We start from the raw sequence: 21,122 nt of genomic DNA on the forward strand, positions 1-21,122 counted from the left end.
GATCCGCTCCCTGCCCCTGGGGGTGCACGAGGGAAGGCAGGAATCCCACGCGTCCCGTGCCGCTTAGTGGAGCACGGCACGGCCAGCAGGCGCACCTTTCCGTTTGGACTACTTTATTTGGTAAAACTCGGGCTCCACAACGGATTGAGCTTCCCAGAAATTCCCTCCCTGAGCGAGCCAGAGGTGCTGTGGAGAGTGAGGAGCGTGCTGTCTCCCTCTGCTTCCTTCCCCAGGTGCAGGGAAACGCTCCGGGCCCGCAGATCTCACCCCTCCCCACCCTGATACCTCCTCCAGCCCTCGCGCTCGAGGCAGCTTCGCTTCTTCTCCCTTCCCCTTCCCCCCCACAAAAAAAAAAAAAAAAAAAAAAAAAAAAAAAAAAAAAAAAAAAAAAGACAAGAGCAAAGCGTGAACCCAGGCGTGGGCGCTGCTGTGGAGAGCCCAGCTCTGGTCGAGTCCGTAGGGTCGGTGGTGAAATCCAAGCTGGCAACAGCATGGTGCCCCCAGATCCCTAGCAGGCCGCTCCCCGTCGGACATCTCCCCTTGGCTAAGGGGCACTGCCAGCTCTGAGTGCAGCCAGCCAGGGGAAGAAAGCCCCTTGCTCTACGTGGAGGAAGGCGTCAGGGAAAAAACCTCAAATCCTGCTAGTGGATGCGGGTCAGCTCCTCCACGATCTTGATCAGGTCGTCCACGGTGGCCTCCCTCTTCATACCACTGCCGTCGTCGATCTGCAGAGAGAGAGGGAAGGCGTCAGGGCATGGAAACATCAGGTGCTGGATGGAGAAACGCGTCGGGATTGAGCACGGCCTCCGCTTCCGAGCAGCGTCCCCACCTGCAGGTTTGCCACCACCTCCTGCATCTTGGGCCTGCTGATGTCCAGGAAGCTTTCTATCAGGTCGCCGTCGATGAAGCCCGTCGCTGGCTCTGTCTTGCGCTCGGTGTGAAACGATCTCCAGGTGGCAATGTCAAGGAAGCCAAATCCACGTGGAGTGACACCCAGCCCACGCTGCGTCTGGGAATAAAACCTCTCCGCTCCGTAGCCTGACCGCGCCGCCTCACCGAATTTATCTAGAAAATAGCCCTAAAAAACGTGGCAATCTTAGGAACTCGACCTCACTGCGTGCAGTTCCTCAAGCACAGCCAGCTCCTGGGATCAGAGGGAAACCAACACTGGCCCTACCACCAAGGCCAGCTTGTCCTCGAGCCCTGCACAAGACAGCCCCCCAGCACCCAGCGGCACGGGCTCCCAGCTGGACCACCACGGAAGGATATAAGGAGTGCTCGATCTTGCCCACGCTCTTGATGACTTTATTCAGCCTGTTCTGCATGTCCAGCAGGAGGTTGTACCAGCTCTCGGACAGCGAAGTTACCAGTCCTGCCAAGGAAAACGCGGCGATGAGAGTTCGGCATCTTGCAGACCACGCTGCTGCAGCTGCCAGAGGGCAGGGAACGGGGCAGGACTGCAGCTGGAGGCTGCTGCCTGAGGGGGTTGGGACAAGGGCAGGGAGAAGAAGAAGAGATGTAAGGAAACTCCAGGCCGAGGCGCTCCCTGCCCCCTCACCTATCATGCCGTTGACCGTGCCGAAGAGAACGGAGCCCTGCGTCGGCGTGGACGTCTCTCCCAGGTTCTGCATGACCAGGGACCCGTGACAGAAGACATTGACAAACTCTCCCAGGTGGGACAGCCCCACTTCCTGCAAGTGCTGGCGCTCCTCGTCAGTCGTGGCGGCGCTGAAAGCCAAAGCACTCGGCTCAAATCTGTGCCGGGGGGGGGGCAGCCGAGCTCCCCCAGTTCCCGTCTCAGAGCTGGGCCAGCTTCTGCCCATTTTCCTGCCCGACGCACGCCTCCGACTGTGCAGAGGAGCCTAATGCTTCCTCCCTCCTGCCAGGCACTGCTACAACCCCCCCTTCCTGCCAGCCCACCTGTCCTTCTGGCACACGAACAGGTTGAAAGCGTTCTCTGCTCCCAAGAAGTTGTCGTCGTCCAGGATCTCTACGGCACTCATCCAGTTTGGATTGAAGTCCCGGGCAATCTGGAAAGGGACAAGAGGAGAGGCAGTGCAGTGCACAGATGGCCTGTCCTGCTATCAAACGCCTTCAACCCACCCAGGAGCCCCATTGACCTCTCTACTGAGCAAAAGGCACAAACTGCCTCTGTGGAGATGGCACCGGCCTAAGCTGCACTTGGATGATGCCAGGGCAAACGAGGCCAGACCATGCCAATGCCATTCTCACGAGTGCACGGATGCTACTAGTAGTGCACAAGTGCTACTAGAACTGCTGAGTCCCGGCCTGAACCACTGATTGAGCACCTGGAGGAAAGACCCTGTCAACCCTGGGAGCACAGCTGAAGGCAATTCACCTGTGTGATGGGAAGCCAGGTTCCACCCCTCTTAGGCCTCATTTAAGGGCTGGCTGCCACTGAGGAAGGATCTCTTTGTGGAGATCCCTCCTTGGTGGAAGCTTTTCCCTGCAAGCCCAGTATCTTCTGATACAGGTGAGCCATTTACTTCCCTTCCTTTGTAGCACCTTGCTATTCTGCCTCTTTTTGTAATGCCTTTTCCACTGTAATTGAACAAGTACCAGAAAAATACTTGGAGACCAGAGGACTTTACAGCCCCTAACAAAAGGAAAAAGCCTCCCCAGGTGACTTGGGCTATGATGCCTGAACCACCTGAGGAAAAAGACTTGGCACTTGCCCAATTCATGGCTTGATAGGGGATATTAGTCCCCATGTAACAAGGGCCTGCAGATGAGACACGAGGCCTTATGTTGAGCTGGCAATTTTTTGGTCCAGAAAGAGCATACAAAGGGTTATGGGGCTGGATGACACAGGCGTGGAAGCATCAATTACTCATGGGATTCTGACTAAGTTTAATGGGGATAGAGCTGTGATTGGCTGCTGAGACCATTATATAAACTCATGAAAAAGGGGCAACTATGGGACTAGGGAGAACGGAACAGAAGGCTTTTGAACAGGCAAAACTGGCTGTTAAACAAGCCCAGGCACTGGGTATATTTGATCCCACCCTCCCAGCTGAATTGGACATTCATGTCACTCAGGGTGGCTTTGGCTGGGGCCTGTGGCAACGCCAGAGTTCTGTTCCAACCCCAATTGGGTTCTGGTCTCGGGTCTGGCATGGAGTAGAGGAAAGATACGGCGTGATTGAAAAACAGTTATTGGCTCCCTACTCTGCATTACAGGGGGTAGAGCCAATAACCCAAACATCTGAGGTCACAGTTAAGACCACCTTGCCAATTCAGGGGTGGGTGAAAGATCTGACCCACCTTCCTAAGAGAGGGGTGGCCCAAGCATAGACAGTGGCACGATGCGTCACCTATCTCAGCCAGAGGAGTAGTTTGTCTTCATCACCGTTGAAACAAGGTGGTAAGTTGATAATACAGGCCCTCTCCCACGATCTGAGGGGGCCAAATATGCATTAACCTGTGTCGACACGGCAAGTGGACTGATGGAGGCCTATCTGGTACTAAAAGCAAACGAGGCTTACACCATCAAGGCTTTAACCAAGTTAATGGTGGTATATGGGACTCCACAGGTCGATTCATGGGCACGATGATACAGCGCTGGGCAGAAGAGAACAACATTGAATGGCGATTTCATCTGCCATATAACCCAATGGGAGCAGCCTCACTGAATGTTATAATGGCATCCTGAAGGCTGCTTTGAAGACTCCCGGTCCCTGCAGGGGTGGACAAAGAGACTCTATGAAACCCTGCGTGACCTGAATGTAAGGCCTAGAGATGGCAGACCCAATGCCTTGAAGATGCTACAGACTACGTGGGCCTCCCTTCTTAAGATAGAAATTATGGACACTGATGATCAGGTAAGACCCCAAATTGGAAATGAAAATAACCTTCTGCTCCCTGCCCCTGAGAATCTAGAACCCAGTACCCATAGAATAGAATGGCCTTGGAAGATGCAAGTAGGACCAAGGTGGTGTGGCCTACTTGTGCCTTGGGGGAGATTATTGGGGGTGGGAGGTTCAGTGGTCCCTTCAGTGATTTGTACGTGGCCTACTGACATTGTGGTCAACACTCCAGTCTTCATTGCTAAGAGGACCCTCATCATGTCCCTATGGCAGACCAGGACCCCCCTTTGGTACCTGATGTAGTTATGCAGCCACAGATAGCTGGCCAAAGGGTGCGGTACAGATGGACTCGATGATCTTGAAGGTCTTTTCTGATCTGAGTGATTATGATTCTAAGACTACCCAACAGCACTGATACCTCTTCGAAGTTTCCTTCCATGGGCTTGTAGGCGAGGAGCAGGACAGACCGCATCAGATCTCCCACGAGGATGAAGTCTCCCTTGGTCTTCAGGTAGAGAGCCATGATGTTGTTGTAATGGTTGCACTCCGTGCGCAGCTCCTTCTCGGCTGTCCACTCGTACAGGCGCACCTGGAGGAAGGAAGGGACGAGGCTCTGAGCTGGGACAGACACCTGTGCCAGCCAGGACACGCTTCCCCAGCAGGCTCTGCTGACAGCCACATGGCTGGAACAGCTCCCAGTTCTGACACATGCTTGGGAAGGAAGCTGAGGTCTCGCGAGGGCCTTACCGTGCTGTTGATGCTGGCTAACAGCTTCCCGTTGAACTCCACCATGGAATACACAGCTCCCTTCACCTCCTTCTCAGCCAGGCTCTGCAGCTTGCCTGCAATCAATCCATAACAGGCCCAGTTATTTGCACTGTGCTCCCGGGGCCAGCAAACCACGGAGGGTTTGCACAAGCTGCTCTAAGCAATGCTGCTCTCACTAGTAACTGTCTCAGAGGATCTGTGGGTGAGCAATGCAGCAATGGGAGGACAACAGGGGCAGACACACAGAAAGCAAATCCCAGAATGTGGCTCTGGTGAGGGATTCCTGGGCTTCTCTGGCAGTTGGGGAGGAGAGGACACGCTGGGATGGCCCACAGCAGAGTGACCAACCCCTGCAGAACCTGCCTGGATCTCTCTGATTGCCCTCAAGCAGCTGGACTTAGGCAGACAAGAAGCCTTTGCTCTTACCGTCCGAGTAGTGGAAGACGACAATGCGGCCCTGCTTTGGCTCTGCCTCTTCAGGATACACCATGGCAGTACCCACGATGAAGTAGGTGTTTGGGTCTTTGCCAAGCTTGCAGGAGACCAGGCTGAGGGCGTATTCGTTTTGTAGAAACTGGTGAGCGTGCAGTACTGTTGCAAAGAGGGAAAGGCAGAAACGAGTGGGTCCCTTAGGTGGCAGCAGGCAGCACCCCCAAGCACGGGCAGAGCAGCTTGCCTAGGAACAGCTAAAAGCTCAGAAACACAAACAAGGTGCAGAGTCTGGTGATTCCCTCGCTACCTCGTGCCATCAAGCATTACACCTCCAACCTATGCCCTTTGGCTTATGCTGGAGGAAAAGCACTCCTAAGGGGATGTGTGAGATCACAGGACTGTGAAGGTCTTAGCCACAGGCTGATGGGCATTCAAGCAGTTTGGGCAGCATGTTGGGCTGGTACCTTCGAAGGTGTGCTGATCGATGATGAGCAGGTTGTGCACCTCCACCTCCTCTCCAAAAGATGTCTCGTGCGGTGCTGTGCTGCTGGAGAACAGCTTGCTGGTGCTCACGCTGCTAGACAGGGCCTAGGGCACAGAAAGATGTCACGTCCTCATGCAACCTGGCTGAGCAAACTGGGGACCAGTGGGATGAGCGGGAGAGAAGGAGCTCCCTAGGCCTGAGCAATGGGACGTGCTCTCTGCATCAGTGATGTGCAAGGCAGAGGTAGGATTGCTGAGCAACAGCATTAATAGAGTTTACAGAGTGCTGAAGCTTCCACCACAGCTTTTGCCTGAACCTCTGACTGGAACCACTGGAGACTGAACAGAAGCCTGTACTGAAGGAGCAGCACCCAAAACAAAGGTGACCAGGCAGCCAAGGCTGCCAGAGAGCGACGCAGATGGATTCTGTGACCACCACAGCAAGATCTTAACACCCCATCTCCTCCCAGACTGACCAAGGGCGAGACTGTAGTCAGAGCTTTGGAAAAGAAGACTGTTGAGGAAAAATCTGCACTGTGGTTTGGCAGAGGAGCTACAGTACACATAGCCCAGGGGTGAGGGATCACCTGGCAGCTACCCCCTCACCTGGGTGCTGGCGCTGGGTCTGAGTGCAGTGGTGCCCCCGCTGGCATCTTGCACCTCGATGCGACTGGAGAGCACACCAAAACACTGTGACACCTCTTGGTAGCAGATCTTCCTGCAGGACAAAGGGCTGTGTGAGCAGGGACGCCAGGCCAGGTTGCTCCAAGGAGTGCCAACAAGAACAGTACTGCTCTCCTGCACAGCCCACTCTCAGCACGAAGCCATCGATTTGGCCCGTGTGCTAACCGAGCCCACAACAGAGTAGGCTCTGCCCATGGAAAAGCCTCCCCCCAGCAGAGCACGGGCCCTAAAACTACACTCTCAGCTCACCTGGGTGATTCGTAGAGGGGAACCGTGCGGATATGCAGCTTCTGGATCTCATCGATGGTGCCGATTGTCAGCGTGCTGTTATTAGCCAACGCTAAGCTGTACAGGAGGACAACTGTGAGCAGTGGGGCTTGTAAGCCCAGTGGCACAGCCAAGAACCCAGCTCTTCCCCTCACCCCCAAACTGCTGACCAGGCTCCCCTTCCCACACTGTACAGCAGCCAGATTAGAGCAGCTTCTCTGGCTGCTGATGCAGAGAGAGAGATAAATGCTTAAGACCCCACACATGTCTTCTCACACAGGATCCATCAACAGCTCAAAGGAGTAAGGAGTGCCCTCAGGCAGGCCAGGACTGCTGTACATTGCAAGAGTATCTATGATGAAGGCTCTCCCACTGATCAGTCAGTGTCAGACAGGCATGTCCCCTGGACAAGGTGGATGTGCCTCCAGGGCTGAGCAGGACGCTCTCCACGCAGTCTGTGCCGACGCAGAGCCCCCAAGCTCCCTCAAGCTGTGCTGTGGGGCAGGCTTACCTGTCAGGATACCCATCTGAGTTGAGGGGACACATGTAGTTCACCTCCTTCAGGTTGACATTGGAGAAGACCAGCTTGTGGTTGCTGCTGTAGATGACGGTGGGGCGGTCGGAGCAGGCGAACACGTTGGTGGTGGACAAGGAGCGGAAAGTCCTCAGGACGGTGGGCTGAGTGCCAAGGGTCACCTTCTTGCGGTCGCTCAGCAAGCCTGCAGGGAAGGAGGACCAGGTTGAGCTGCCCCAAGAGAGCCCAGGGCAGCTGGGCAGCACAGAGCTATGTGGCTGTGATGTGTTGGGAGGAAATGAGTGTGAGTGAACGCGTCCCGCTGTCAGCAAAGAAGTGGATGTGGGCATCAGTTTGCTTTCTCCACAGAGATCTCCTCCAGAAGGATGGGGGAGGGGAGGGAATAAAAGGTATCCAAAGCAAGTAAGTGGGCACAAACCCAAACACCCTCCCAAGCAGCCCACTCAGTGCTAGAGCCTGCAGTCACCTGTCTCAAGGCTGAGCCCAAAGTAGAAGAGAGCGCCGTCCCCCAGGGCACACAGAAGGTAATGGCTGCTCTCGAAGGTTGTCATCAGGATGGAGCGAGGGATAATTTCTGCAGGGAGCAGAAGAGAAGGCTGATGTCACTCGTGGCCCTACCAAGTCAGTCTCTGCTGCCAGCAGGCCCAGGAGAGCCCTACCTCCTCCTAGCATCTCTTTGTGCAGCAGTTCAAAGGAAGGTAGCTTTAGGATGCGGGCGGAGATGTCAGTCCAGAGGCCAATCGCACACAGAGGAGACATGCCATTAGTGTCCCCCAAAGGAGTGATGTCCAGGCAGGCAACTTCGTGCTCCATTTCTGTGCAGCTGGCAGGAAGCAGAAATCAGACAGAGGCGTCAGTCAGGAAGTCCAAAGGCAGCAGAGGCTGCGAACCTTTGGGTCTGGAGAGACAGGCACCTACTTGATCTGCCTGAGCTCCTGGGGTCGGATCTCCAGGTAGTAGAGGGCTCGTCCCACAGCTACCACCACCTGGTTGCTGTTACAGGAAGCCACGCTGATGTTCTTCCCGTTGGGCTCTTTCCACTCGCTCACTAGGGCTTTGGGCTCCTGACTGACCAGTCTCACAGAGGCAGAGGTGATCTGAGGAGAGAAAACACTTGCCTTCTCACATCGACCCAAGGAAGGACTGCAGACCCTGCTCCGATGGGCACCGCAGATCTAAAATAACCCACAGCCAAGAAGAACAATGGAATCAAAATGAGAATGGCATCTCTAGAAGGGGCGCTACCTGGATCAATTGCTGATGTGCAACGTTGCCACAGAAGAAGGTCTGCTGATCATCCACAAACCCTGTGAGCTCCGTCTCTTCTACCTCCTCTCCATTTAACATAAGAACCCTAGAAGGGAAAGAGAGAATCTGTTTTATCGTGCTCCAATCCTGTTGTATCAGGCTGAGAGCCTGGCGTGGCCTTAACCCCACCTCACCTGGTCTGGCCAACAAAGGACAGCACCAGCATGTTGTCCATCTCACGATGAGAATCTGACCTCAGGGGCCACAAGCCTGCAACAGAAAGGCCACACGCTCACAGCCAATATTCCAGAAGCTGGCGGGTGGCAAGTCCCCTACTCACAGCCCAGCCAAGAGATATGTCCTCACTGGGCCCTCTCCAGCCGTGGGTTGTATGGGAAAGCACAAACCAGCTCACACACCTTTAATTCCTGGCAGGTCAATGCTGGCATGCTCGTGAATCCCGATGCCATTCCGGATGATCCGTAGTGAACCTTCTTTAAAGGCACCCGAGCACGTGACCAGCTGGAGGAAAAGCAGGCAGTTACCAACTGGGGAAGCCTCCCCAGGCTTCCTTGCAGAGTTGGGCTCAGGGGAAGTTGGGATCCCTATTGTCTCTGCTTCTTAAGGGAAGGGGTTTGGCTGCTGACCCTTCCCCAGTGCAGGAGAGGAAACCCTTCCTCATGAAAACAGGAGCCTTCCCACTCAGAACCTCCCTTCAGTCCAAGACCTCAAAACCTTCCCTGCACCAGGATAAGACTTAAATCTCAGGTAAGTGAATCCTAGTCCTTTCCTTCAATGGACACCCCACGCGCAGCTGCCAGAACCAGACATCCCTAGCACAGATAAAGGCAAGGCAGAATCAACGTTACCTGCCCTTGGCCTTGTCTCTCCAGGTCTACCACGCACATATCAACGATGGGACCGAGATTGGTGAAGGTCTCCATAGCCACTACATAGGAGCCTTGCTCATTGCTGTCCACGTTGAGCTGTGAACAAACACAACCATAAGTTTCCAACAAGAAGGCCACAGCAAGCAGAGCGCAGGGCAGACAAGGAAAAGCAAGTTTCTCCCCAAATATATCTCACAGAATCGTAAAGGCTGGAAAAGACCTCTAAGATCATGGAGTCCAACCCCAACCCATCCCTACTGTGCCCACTGACCACAACCCACAGTGCTGCATCTCCATATTTCTTGAACATCTCTGGAGGAGTGATTCACCACTTCCTTGGGCAGCCCGTTCCAATGTTGGATCGCTCTTGAGGTCAGGATGAAGGCAAGCATGTACAAAATCCTGTTTGAACACAGGACTGAGCCAGGAGAATGCCACCACTTACCTTCACAAGCTGGGAATCCCCGAGCCGAGAGCCAACAAACACCACACCGTTGTCCAAGTAGGTCAAGCACTCTGCAATGGATGTCTGGGAATGGAGAAGGTGCAGGTGAAACCACCATGAAAAGGTGAGAAGGGCCCTGCCATGCTCCCCAAGGATCACAGCTGAACTGCAGCGTAACAGAAAGGCACCGGGTGCGGGGAGGGAGATTTAATGCCTCCCCAGAACCCCTGGAGAATCCAAACTTCTCCCAGGGACAGCGTGCAAGACGAACAGCCAGCTGCTCAGACGGGGAACTCCATCACCCACGTCTGGCAACTGAAAGTTCAGAGCTGGCAGCTGTGGGGAGAAAAACATCACCCCAGCCTGCGCTCCGCAGAGAAGCTACTTCCACTATTTGGCATCAGCAGAGCACCTGCGGCCTGAGGAGCCCCCAGCCCCCCCAAAGAGAAGTGGCAGGGACACCACAGGCGGTGCAGCAGCGTCCTACCTCACCAAGCAGCTCCACTCTCAAGTCCTTCAGGGTGACCGTGCCATCCATTTGCTCCTCCTTCTCCAGGAGCAGCATGAAGAGGCGTCCTTCCATGTCCCCCAGCAAGTAACGGGACCCGTTGGGATCCACGCGGTTGTGGCACACGATTGTGCTTTGCTGCGTGCGAAAGGAGGGAACTGTCAGCAAGCTGTTGTTTCCCTTTGAACAAGTGCCCCAGTCGTCCTCACGTGGGCCCCAGTCTCCAAGGGGCTCGTTGGTATCTCTCGCTGGCTGAACTGAAACCAGGCTCTGGCCTGGACCAGTGCCCAAACCGCTCACTACCTCTTAATTAATCCCTTTCTCTGGGGCCCTCCCAAGATTTCAGCTTTACTGCGCCGTTTCCAAGAGCTCCACGGAGCCCGTACTCCGGTGCAAGCACGCACTTGCCGTCACCACAGGGATCACAAACATCCCTCAGTCCCCAAAATGCAGACCAGGTGTGGGCGAGCAACACTGACACCAAATCTCTGCAAGTGGCTCTACTAGGCTACAGCTAAAGACAAGAACAGATGAAATTCCTGATTCCAAGCAGCTCAGCAGCCCCCTTGCTCAGGAGGATTTCTGGGCACAGAACAGCAATGGTTATTGCCATACAGAGAGCCATCATCACAAACACAGCAGAAGGTTGCAGCTTAGGGGCTCCTGAGAAACCACAAGCTGTTCCGGAGAGAGGAACAACAGACTGAGAAGCACCTACTATCGTTAAGCCCACAGTCACCAAAAGCCTTCAAATGAGAAAGGTTTCTTTCTTGCCCCATTCGTTACATACAGCGAGGACTTTTTGGTTCAACCAGCAGGCAACTGAAAATCTGCTGGATTCAGGGAGGACGTTCAGCTAGGAATTTCAGTAGTGTCTACAGCAGGAAATGGGTAGGAGAAGGCAGGGTTAAGGTGTTACCTTGATGATGGGTGGAGCTATAGCCAGGTATTTATCTCCGTTGTGATAGGTGATGGACTCCTGCCCAATGATGATTGCGCCTCCAAAGGGCTCTGGCACTGTGCAGAGGAGAAGTCTTATCAGTGAACCTGTGCAGCAGGACTGAGCCTGAAATGGAAGGGGAGACAGCACACGCAGCAGGGACTCACCTGCGATGACCATGGAGGCTTCGGCCTCGACGTTCTCCTGCTTCCAAGGACCTTTGTTGAACTCCTTCTCGCGCAGGGACACCTCGTACGTTTTGACGTGGCGACCCTGAGGGTCCTGAAAGAGGAGGTAAAAATGATGACGTGAACAGGAGACAGCGTCACGTGCACTGCAGCAGAGGAGCAGCCCACGAAGAAGACCTCGGTCCAGCACTGGGAGAAGCAAAGAGCTGACCGAGAGGGGGAAGCCAGGGGGAGAAACAGATCTGCAGGAGGAGAGGAGGAATTAGCACAGCTGGAGCATATCCTGTCCATTTTACAGCTGAAGCGAGACCATCGAACGGCAAAGGAATTGTTAACACCACTTTGGCATTTCTGGACCTTTTTACTCCTTACAACAGCAGTTCTCAAGCCTGTTGTTTTTTTTTTTTTTTAAATAAACTTGCTCATCTCTGTGGTATTCTCCTCCGGTTTCAAAGCTACACAGAGATTATCTCAGACGCTCGCTGCTATTCTCCTTGATCCAAATCCCGTGATAATGATGAACAAACCGAGAAGGAATCAGACAAAGCAGCAGCTTGGATACGTTCCCCCTCCGCACACACAGTCAGGCTCCCAGGGACAACCTAACCCCAGCGCTTTACGTAAGGCCTCGTGAGTCAGACCCAACTCACATCTCATCCCGCTGCAAGGATGAAGTGCAGTCGGTAGACACAGAGGCAGAGATTCATTTGCTCTCTATTTGCACAAGACGTGCTTATCACGAACCAATCGCTAACAGATTTGCTCTCGGTTCGGTCGTAACTGCAAGCATAAAAATGTCAGATCCTGCGAGACGAGACCTTTTTCACTTGCTGAATGCACGCGGAGATGGAGTTCCTGCTTTATGATACCCCTGAGGACTAAGTGGAAACTTGTGCTTCTGCCTCAACTCTAACGCCGAGTTTAAGAGCTTGGCCAACTCGCAGTCCCACTCTGCCTCAGCTTCCCCAGGCAACAGCAGCAGCACCAACCAAACCCACGAGGATACGCAGACCTTCTCAGAGCTGCACACCACCGTCGGGTTTCTCGGCTCTGACAAAGTCACCCATGAAGCATTTCGAAGCCAAAAAGCACCACGTTTCCCCCATGAAGACTGTGGAGATCCAGATGGAGGGCCTGCCCCAGAAATGTGGCTGTTCAGGTCTCTGGCTGCGGGGAGTGCCCGAGCCTGCTGCTGCTGGGGGGGGTGGTGGTGGCAGGAGTTTCACCTGTGTGAGGTGCGAGCAGGTGAATGATCTGCTCAGCCTGGTGGTGGAACTCAAGGAGGAGGTGGAGAGATCGAGGACCAGCAGGGAGACTAAGTGGTGGAGCGACTCACTGGCGTGCTGCAGAGAAGGGTGCCAGGGAGATACCCCCAGAGAAGTGGTGGACCCCCCCACCCTGTCACAGTTGGACAGACTGACAGGTGAGGAGGGTTGGAAGAGAGTCCCGGCTCCGCATCACGGGCGCACGCCCTGCCTGCCTGCCCCACTCCCCCAGGTCCCCCTAAGCAATAGGTTTGGGGTGCTGGAAATTGAAGGGGAGGTGAGGGAGGACCTGCCTAGGAAGGAGCCTAGGGCGAGGCGGTCATCCCCACGCCTTGAGACTGCCTCTGCCAGGAAAGGCAGAAGGGTCACAGTGCTCCTCTGATTACTACCCATTATTGATAGTCCAGGCGGGCAGTGATGAAATGGCTCGAGGAAGCCTGCGAGCTATCAAAAGAGATTTCAGGGGTTTAGGGCAAATGGTTGAGGGAGTGGGAGCACGAGTGGTGTTTTCCTCTCTCCCTTCTGGGGCGGTGAGGGATACGGAGCGGTCTAGGAAAACACAGGCTTTGAATAAGTGGCTGGAAGGCTGGTGCTGCCAGAGGAACTTTGGGTTCTTTGATCATGGGGCGGTTTGCTCGGCGCCTGTCTCCAAGGGGAAAGCGGATCCTAGCCCAGGAGCTGGCAGGGCTCGTTGAGAGAGCTTTAAACTGGGTATGAAGGGGGATGGGGATAAAACGACACTAGCTAGGGTGGAGCGAGTAGTTCAGACGTTTCAACTAGATTTGCTGGGGGAAGAGGGTGGCGGTCAGTGGGACAGAGAAGGGCTTGGGGATGTTGTTGTTGTAGGAGATTGCGGGGAAAAACCTCCGAGCTGTCCTGTAGGGTCTGCTGGGAACTCCTCAGAGGAGGCGATGTTGCCGACCCCCCGTCCGAAACCTTCTCGTGTCCCTCTAAGAAGCCATGGGGGAAAACTTCAGATTTCTTCTGGAAGTTTGAGGGAGGGCCCCTCTAGAAAGGTAGCGTGCCAGAAAGCCCAGCTGAAGTGCCTTTACACTAACGCACGCAGCGTGGGAAATAAGCAGGAGGAGTTGGAAACCGTGATGTGCTCGGAAAATTATGAGCTGGTTGCTATCACGGAAACGCAGTGGGAGGAATCCCACGATTGGAACGCTCTGATTGCTTCAGGAGAGCAAACTTCTGGATGCTCAAGGAACTGCTGGGTGGGATCCCCTGGGAAACTGTCCTTAAGGGCGTGGGTACAGAATGGAGCTGGCAGCTTTGAGCACACCCTCCTGAGAGCACGAGAGCTCTCCATCCCCCAGCAAAAGAAATTGAGCAGAGGAGGCGGGTGACCGGCATGGCTGAGCAAGAACCTGCAGCTTCAACTGAGGGAAAAGAGAGAAATGTATGCCAACTGGAAGCAGGGTTGTGTAGCCTGGGAGGAATACAGGGCTGTTGTCCACGTTTGTAGAGATAGGATTAGGAAAGCCAAGGCACAGTTAGAGCTGAACTTGAGAGAGATGGCTGATGTGGCTGCCGAGCTGCTCTCTGCAATATTTGAAAAATCATGGCTGTCCAATGAAATGCCTGGTGACTGGAGAAAGGGAAAGATTACTCCCGTTTTTAAGAAAGGGAGAAAGGATGACCCAGGAAACTACAGGCTGGTGAGCCTCACCTCTGTGCATGGGAAGATCACGGAGCAGATCCTCCTGGTTGCCATGTGAAGGCACATACGAGACAAAGAGGTGATCCAAGACAACCAGCATGGCTTTATCAAGGGCAGATCTTGCCTGACCAATCTGGTGGCTTTCAATGATGGGGTGCATTAAAAGAAGAGTGGCTGGCAGGGAGAGGGAGGGGACTGTTCCCCTCTACTCGGCTCCTGCGAGGCCCCATCTGCAGCACAGCGTCCAGGCCTGGGGCCCCCAGCACAAGAAGGATGCAGAGCTCTCAGAATGGGTCCAGAGGAGGCCGCCGAGATGATCAGAGGCTGGAGCACCTCTCCTATGAAAAAAGGTTGAGGGAACTGGGCTCGTTTGGCTTGAAGAAGAGAAGGCTCCGGGGAGACCTCGTTGTGGCCTTCCAATACTTGAAGGGAGTGTATAAACAGGAGAGGGACCAATTCTTTATGAGGGTGTGTATGGGAACTGCTGAGTCATGGCCTGAAGCACTGATTGAGCACCTGGAGGAAAGACCCAGCCAGCCCTGGGAGCACAGGTGGAGGCAATTCACTTGTGTGACCGGAAGCCAGGCTCCACCCCTCTTAGGCCTCATTTAAAGGCTGACTGCCACTGAGGAAGGATCTCTTTCTGGAGATTTCCCCTTGGAAGCTTTCCCCTGCGTACCCAGAATCTTCTGATACAGGTGAGCCATCTACTTCCCTTCCCTTATAGCACCTTGCTATCGTGCTGGTCCTTCCATCTCTGTTGTAACACCTTTTCTATCGTGTTGGTCCTTCTGATTGCTACAGGGTGGATAACAATAGGACCAGGGGGAATGGTTTTAAGCTGAGACAGGGGAGGTTTAGGTTAGATAGGTGCTCGAAGCCAGGCTGGATGGGACCATGGGCAACCCTGTCCACAGCAGCAGTTGGGCTGAGTGGGCTTGGAAGTCTCTTCCAACCCAACCATTCTATGATTTGTGAGAAACAAGAGTGCTGTTACCACCTGGTTATAAAGGCAAACTCACACTGTGAGAACTAAGAACCCCAGTGAAGGTGAACCTAACTCACACCACCATCCTGTGCTGGCCCAGGAAGACTTCCTTTGGCTACAAAACAAGCCTGCAGGACTCGGAACCATTTCTTGCTCTGCCCACCCATCCTTACAGCACTGCTTTCAGCAAGCTTTGGGACACAGCCGATGCTTCAGCGCCTTTGGAAGACCCTTGGAGACACTGAGCTCAGGATTGAGAGCAAGGTACCTGGTAGACAAAGCAGATGGTTGGGGCCTGACAGCCATAGAGGAACTTCACATCGATGACTTGGAGCTCCTCCAGGCGGATGTTAAAAGCCTTCAGCTCCTTGTTCTCCCGGTCCAGGGGGATGACCTTGAAGAGGCCATCGTAGAGCCGCAGGCCGATCATCCGGCACTCCGGGTCAATGATGCCGATGATACCGGTCTCTGACGGACGACCGATGCGATCCTGAGCGGGAAATCCGTGGAGGTGGGCAAGAGAAATAGCAGTGAGCTGTGAAGTGCTTTGATACCCTTCAACCAGAGCCCACCCTACGGAAATCCAGGGCTGTTATCATCCGTGGCCCAGCTGGCAGTAGCTGGTATCAGCCCTCCCATATGTCATGAGGTAGAACCACGAAGCATAAAGATTAAGTGCTTCTTCCCAAACATATTGATTGACAGGATGTGCCCACTGACATCTCCTGACCATAATCCTCAGCTCAGCTTCACTAAAAGCTAGACTGGAAACAGATGGAAAATAGCTTGGCTTGACAGCTGATGGAAATGTTTGACTAATGAGCAACAAAAAGCCAAAGTGACACACGGATCCCTAACCCGCTCAGAAAGATTTTAACTTGAGTAGGCGTGGTGGCATGGCTCACCTGCACGTTTCCATGGGCACGGGTGATAATGTCAATGCTGTCACCGTTCTGCTTGTACTCCAGGATGCAGGCGTTGTACTTGGCCGTCAGGATGAAGAGCAGATCCTTGCTCTCACCCTGCAGGGAGGGAGTGAAGGTGGAAGGGTCACAGGGGCTCTCAGGAGGGGTTGTGAGGAGCTGCCCCCCACCCTCAGCGCACTCACTTTGGGACGGAAGAGCTCCATGACGGCGGTCTTTCCATACATGCCCACCTCCTTGACAGGCCGCAGCCCCTCAGCTGTCACCACATAGATCTCCAGGCGTGTGTTCTTAGCTATCAGCAGGTTCAGGTCCTCTGCCGAGGTGAAGTGTCCTGGGGGAGGGAAAGAGATGGGCCCTCAGCTTCTAACCCTGGGGCCCTGCTGATTTCCACCCCCCCCCCAGCTCCAAACTCAGCTTGCAGTGCTCATGGTTCTGCCCGCCCCACTGCAACAAGCTTCACGAGCTCAAGAAACCTGGACAGAGGAAAAGACCTCTCCCCACTGCACCCCTAAACAGCAAAACCCCACTGCTCTGCTCAGCTCAATCCCCCACCTTTGGAGCCCAGCAGCTCCCAGAGAAACACCCTGCCCCTCTCCAAGCTCCTTACTATCCCTCCCCTCAAAAAAACCCACCCCAATATCCCCTCTAACCTTTCATAGCCTCCTACAACCTCGAGGAAACCCCCGGTGCCCCACATCAACCCCAATGCCCACCTCCAGAAAACTGAGACGCTCCCAGCACCCACAAACCCCGGGGTGCCCCAGTACCCCCGGGCTCCCTACAAATACCATCCAGGAGCCTCACTTTTCCTTCAGACCCCCGTAACGCCCTTCCACTCTCTCAGCGCAACCATCTATCCACAACACCCCCAATTCCTCACTGACCCCATCTCCCTACAACCCCCACCCCCCCCCCCGCCGTGCAAGGCCGCGCAAGGTCCCGCCGTGACCGTTAGGCCCCGCCCCGTCCCGCCGGTACCGGTGACGCAGCCATTCACGGCCGTCGGCTTCTGCGCCGTCACGACGTAGTTGTACGACATGGCGGAGACGGCACCGAGCCCCGAAACCGGCCAGAACGCGGCGCGTACGCGGAGCTACGGCCTAGCGCGGCCTCCCCACCGCCCCTTCCGCCCGCCGTGGTGACGTCACAGGAAGTCAGCGCGCCGCGCCGCTCTGCCCGCCGGGGAGGACCGCGGAGGAGCAGACGAGAGAGCGGGTGGCGGGGTGGCCGTGGAGCCTTAGGGAGGGGCTTCACCTGCGGGGAGCGGGACCCTTCCTAACGTCCTCCATCCCGGCAGCGCCCCGAATTGCGTAGGGCCGTGCCCCTCCATCCCAGCGGTGCACCTCGTGCTTGGGGCTGTGACCCCCCCCACCCCCATCCCATCCCAACGGTGCCCCCAAGCGTGGGCTGCGCCCAGCCCAGGCGGGACCCACCCCACCCCGCAGAGAGAGGCTGGACCTTGCCCTCCCTCGCTTCCAAGCAGAGTTTGGACCTGGGTCTGAAGGCTGAGCGGACAGAGCTCCGTGTCCTCTCGGTACCGCCCAGACCCCAGCCATGGAGGTGAGCCCGGGGCAGCACGCAGCCCCCCCACCCCGCTCCCCAGCCAGCCAACCACCCACCCCTCCGTGCCCGCAGGTCCCCAAGAAGCTGGTGTGCTCGGTGGCCAGCTGTGCCGAGGACGCCCTGGCAGGGCTGGTGGCATGCAACCCCGGGCTGCAACTGCTGCGGGGACACCGAGTGGCCCTGCGTTCCGACCTGGATGCCCTACGGGGACGTGTGGCCCTGCTCTCCGGGGGGGGCTCCGGCCATGAGCCTGCTCATGCAGGTGAGTGTCCACGCAGGTGAGGGCCCACCCGTGGCCTTGGTGACGGCTTGGTGCCTCTTGGGCATCCCTGAGCTCCCCGTGCCCGTTGCAGGGTACATTGGGAAGGGCATGCTGAGCGGCGTGGTGGCCGGTGCCATCTTCACCTCTCCGGCTGTGGGCAGCATCCTGGCGGCCATCCGGGCGGTGACGGAGGCTGGGGCAGGTATGGCGACGCTGTGGGGCACGGGGACACCGCGGGACTGCGGTGTGACTTCGCGCCTCGCCCGCAGCGGGGACGCTGCTGATCGTGAAGAACTACACCGGGGACCGCCTGAACTTTGGGCTGGCACTGGAGCGGGCGCGGGCAGAGGGGGCCGATGTGCGGATGGTGGTGGTGGGCGATGACTGCGCCTTCGCCAGCCAGAAGAAAGCTGGGCGCCGCGGGTTGTGTGGCACCGTCCTCGTGCACAAGGTGCGTGGGGACACAATGCCCCTCGGCGGTGACGTGCGGGGTCCCTCGCTCACTGGTGCCCGTTGGCAGGTGGCTGGAGCCATGGCTGAGGCGGGGGCAAGCTTGGATGAGATCGTCGCAAAGGTGTCAGCGCTCACCAAAGCCATGGGTATGCGCGTGGGGCCCGATCCCTGTCCCTAACCCCATCCCCATCCCTATTCCTCCACGGTGCCAGATAAGAGACACCAGCACAGGGTGAACTTCAGCACCCCACGCACCTGCAGTGTGCCTGGGACACAACCGCCCTCCTGCCTCCCCATCCAACCACCCACGTGCTCAGTGCCTGCCCTGAAATCTGGCACACGTCCCTTTCTGCCTTCCCTCTCCTGCAGGCACCCTGGGGCTCAGCCTGTCGCCATGCAGCGTGCCTGGCTCCAAGCCCACCTTCCAGCTGGCTAATGATGAGATGGAGCTGGGGCTGGGTGAGGAGCTGCCCCCTCCCTGTGCCAAGCTGCTGGGGGGCATGGGTCCACGTGACCCTTGCCCCATCCCCAGGCATCAGCATGGGGTGATGCTGCCATATTCCTGCAGGGATCCATGGTGAAGCTGGCGTGCGCAGGATGAAGGCGAGCATCATTCCCTCACCTCATCCTCTCCCTGCACCCCCTCCCTGCCCTCATGGTCCCCCTGTGTTCCCCCAGGTGATGCCAGCGGATGAGGCGGTGGAGACGATGCTGGCGCACATGACCGATCCCTCCAATGCCTCCCACCTGCCCCTGAGCCCCGGTGAGCCCCCCTGGCCCCTGTGCACCTCTTGTGCCCCAAGTGGGGCTCTCACTCTGCTCACTGCTCCGCAGGAGCCTCCGTGGTGCTGGTGGTGAACAACCTGGGCGGTCTGTCCTGCCTGGAGCTGAGCATTGTGGCTGGTGTGGCCGTGCGTGGGCTGGGTGAGTCCTTGGTGGGGACCTCATGGGGACCTTCTGGGGACCTCCTTTTTTTACATACTTCTCATTCCTGCAGAGAAACGTGGTGTCCGTATCGCCCGGGCACTGGTGGGCTCCTTCATGACGGCGCTGGAGATGGCTGGGATCTCCCTCACTCTGCTGCTGGTGGACGAGGAGCTGCTGAAGCTGATTGGTGAGCGCCTGCAACACGGGGAAGTGGCATGGGACCATGTGAACACATGGGGTGGCTCCAGACACAGCACCAGTACCTGGCTGCTGGCTGTGGTGGAGTGGGTCTACTGGACTCACTCTCCGCTCCTGCTGCTCCAGATGCTGAGACCACTGCCGTGGCATGGCCCAATGTGGTCATGGGACCTGCCACGAGCCAGAGACCGGAGGTGGCAGCACCAAAGGAGGGAATGGAGACAGCAAAGCGAGTGCCCAGCACGGGTATGGGCAGCAGTGGGGTGAGAGGATGTTGTCACCTCCTCGTGCCTCAGTTTCCCAGGCTACTCTGAGGATGGGGGGTGATGTCTCCTCTCCTCAGGACCTGGCATGGAGCGAGCGCAGCAGGTGCTGGCACGAGTGTGCAGCACCCTGCTGGGCCTGCAAGACAAGCTCAATGAGCTGGACCGCGCAGCAGGTGATGGGGACTGCGGCCACACGCATGCCCGAGCTGCCCGAGGTGGGTGCTGGCACCCTGGGAGGTGCCATCAGCTGGGGCTCCCCCTCCAAGGACGCGGTTCCCCCCATTTGCCCCTTGCTGGGTCCCCACAACTGTTCCCACTCCAGGTACGGGGGAAGACCAGCAGGCCCCCAAGAGGGGCAGAGCCCCTCAGGGCAGCTGAGGGACCCTGTGGGGTGTGCCCCAGCCCTTTCTCTCCACCCTACAGCCATCCAGGAATGGATGCGCGCCCAGCCCCTGCCTCCATCCCCAACCCATCTCTTCTCTGCTCTGGCCGACCTCCTGCTGGACAAGATGGGTGGCTCCTCCGGCGTGGTGAGGCCCAGTGAGGGGAGGGGGTGTGCCTCAGGACCCCCACTCTCCCCCCACCGCATGCACTGATGTGTCCCGGCAGCTATACGGACTGTTCCTGACAGCAGCTGCCCAACCCCTGCACAACCGCAGCGACCTCCCAGCGTGGGCTGACGCTGTGGACGCCGGCATCGAAGCCATGCAGCGGTGAGTGCAGCGGGACCCCCCTGGGACCCCTGCAGTGGGACCTTGTCAAGCCCTCGTCTCCCTGTACAGGTACGGAGGAGCGGCCCCAGGCGACAGGACGATGGTGAGTGCTGCTGTGCCGGGGGATGGAGCTTCTGGTGAGGGTCCCAGTGCTCAGCCCCTGCCCGTGTCTCCCAGCTGGATGCACTGTGTGCCGCAGCGCAGGCACTGCGTGCCCTACGCAGCCCCGGAGCCGACCTGCTGACGGTGCTGGCCTCCGCCGTGGAGGTATGGGGATGGGTGGCATCAAAGTGACATCTGGGGTCGCCTTGTGTGTCCCAGCCACGTGCTGAGCACACCCCCGTGTTCCTCGGCAGAGCGCGGAGGCAGCAGCAGAGTCTACTCGGCACATGGAGGCTGGTGCAGGCAGAGCCAGCTACATCAGCTCAGCTCAGCTGCTGCAGCCCGATCCCGGGGCCGTGGCAGTGGCAGCGGTGCTGCGTGCTGTGCTGGAGGGGTTGCAGGGCTGAGCGATCCCCCTGCCGCTCCCCAGGGCTGGGGTGCTGATGAGAGAGGTGTCGGCACACCCTGTGTGCCCCCAATAAAGCTTTGTGCTCCTGCAAGAGCATCCATTCTCAGACAGAGAGGGGATGGGATGGTGGGACCTGGGGTGCGGGAGGCAGCTGGCGCTTCAGGGACAC

The 21,122-nt window shown here is 56.9% G+C and overlaps 2 protein-coding genes across 9 annotated transcripts; one reads left to right on the top strand and one right to left on the bottom strand.

Annotated features, from left to right (window-relative positions):
* On the bottom strand, positions 97 to 17,177 carry DDB1 (damage specific DNA binding protein 1). Its single transcript, XM_021401066.1, has 27 exons — positions 17,039 to 17,177; positions 16,243 to 16,391; positions 16,040 to 16,156; positions 15,403 to 15,624; positions 11,195 to 11,309; positions 11,007 to 11,104; positions 10,067 to 10,225; positions 9,580 to 9,663; positions 9,114 to 9,230; positions 8,664 to 8,766; positions 8,439 to 8,514; positions 8,242 to 8,350; positions 7,915 to 8,093; positions 7,656 to 7,819; positions 7,463 to 7,570; positions 6,973 to 7,180; positions 6,444 to 6,539; positions 6,117 to 6,228; positions 5,492 to 5,615; positions 5,022 to 5,186; positions 4,575 to 4,669; positions 4,246 to 4,416; positions 1,921 to 2,030; positions 1,559 to 1,728; positions 1,270 to 1,372; positions 830 to 953; positions 97 to 725 (listed from the first exon to the last, which is right to left on the bottom strand). Exons 1-27 carry the CDS (start codon positions 17,097 to 17,099, stop codon positions 642 to 644), a joined length of 3,423 nt encoding a protein of 1,140 aa, XP_021256741.1. The 5' UTR covers positions 17,100 to 17,177; the 3' UTR covers positions 97 to 641.
* Positions 14,690 to 21,044, top strand: TKFC (triokinase and FMN cyclase). Of its 8 annotated transcripts, none has more exons than XM_021401099.1 (17): positions 14,690 to 14,844; positions 17,696 to 17,885; positions 17,977 to 18,087; positions 18,155 to 18,336; positions 18,406 to 18,484; positions 18,708 to 18,797; positions 18,907 to 18,941; positions 19,017 to 19,101; positions 19,173 to 19,262; positions 19,336 to 19,452; positions 19,590 to 19,709; positions 19,807 to 19,944; positions 20,153 to 20,259; positions 20,339 to 20,442; positions 20,512 to 20,545; positions 20,620 to 20,709; positions 20,799 to 21,044. In XM_021401099.1, exons 3-17 carry the CDS (start codon positions 17,994 to 17,996, stop codon positions 20,949 to 20,951), a joined length of 1,518 nt encoding a protein of 505 aa, XP_021256774.1. In that variant the 5' UTR covers positions 14,690 to 14,844; positions 17,696 to 17,885; positions 17,977 to 17,993; the 3' UTR covers positions 20,952 to 21,044. The 8 variants fall into 8 exon arrangements, 3 of the variants coding, with proteins under 3 accessions (XP_021256774.1, XP_021256775.1, XP_021256773.1); XM_021401100.1 differs by lacking the exon at positions 14,690 to 14,844 and adding an exon at positions 15,531 to 15,645; XM_021401098.1 differs by lacking the exon at positions 14,690 to 14,844 and adding an exon at positions 17,371 to 17,620.

The sequence above is a fragment of the Numida meleagris genome, chromosome 6, assembly GCF_002078875.1.
Source record: "Numida meleagris isolate 19003 breed g44 Domestic line chromosome 6, NumMel1.0, whole genome shotgun sequence".
In the NCBI taxonomy this organism is placed as follows: Eukaryota; Metazoa; Chordata; class Aves; order Galliformes; family Numididae; genus Numida; species Numida meleagris.

What these genes read in the sequence shown, in the direction of transcription:
- TKFC (XM_021401098.1), top strand. An exon ending in TGAGATGGAGCTGGGGCTGG is followed by an intron (nt 18,798 to 18,906) that starts GTGAGGAGCTGC and finishes ATATTCCTGCAG; the next exon opens with GGATCCATGGTGAAGCTGGC. An exon ending in CCCCAGGCGACAGGACGATG is followed by an intron (nt 20,546 to 20,619) that starts GTGAGTGCTGCT and finishes CGTGTCTCCCAG; the next exon opens with CTGGATGCACTGTGTGCCGC.
- DDB1 (XM_021401066.1), bottom strand. Translation starts at nt 17,099, where the DNA reads ATGTCGTACAACTACGTCGTGACGGCGCAGAAGCCGACGGCCGTGAAT. An exon ending in TAGCTCCACCCATCATCAAG is followed by an intron (nt 10,226 to 11,006) that starts GTAACACCTTAA and finishes TTTCGCACGCAG; the next exon opens with CAAAGCACAATCGTGTGCCA. An exon ending in CACGGTCAACGGCATGATAG is followed by an intron (nt 1,373 to 1,558) that starts GTGAGGGGGCAG and finishes TTTCCTTGGCAG; the next exon opens with GACTGGTAACTTCGCTGTCC.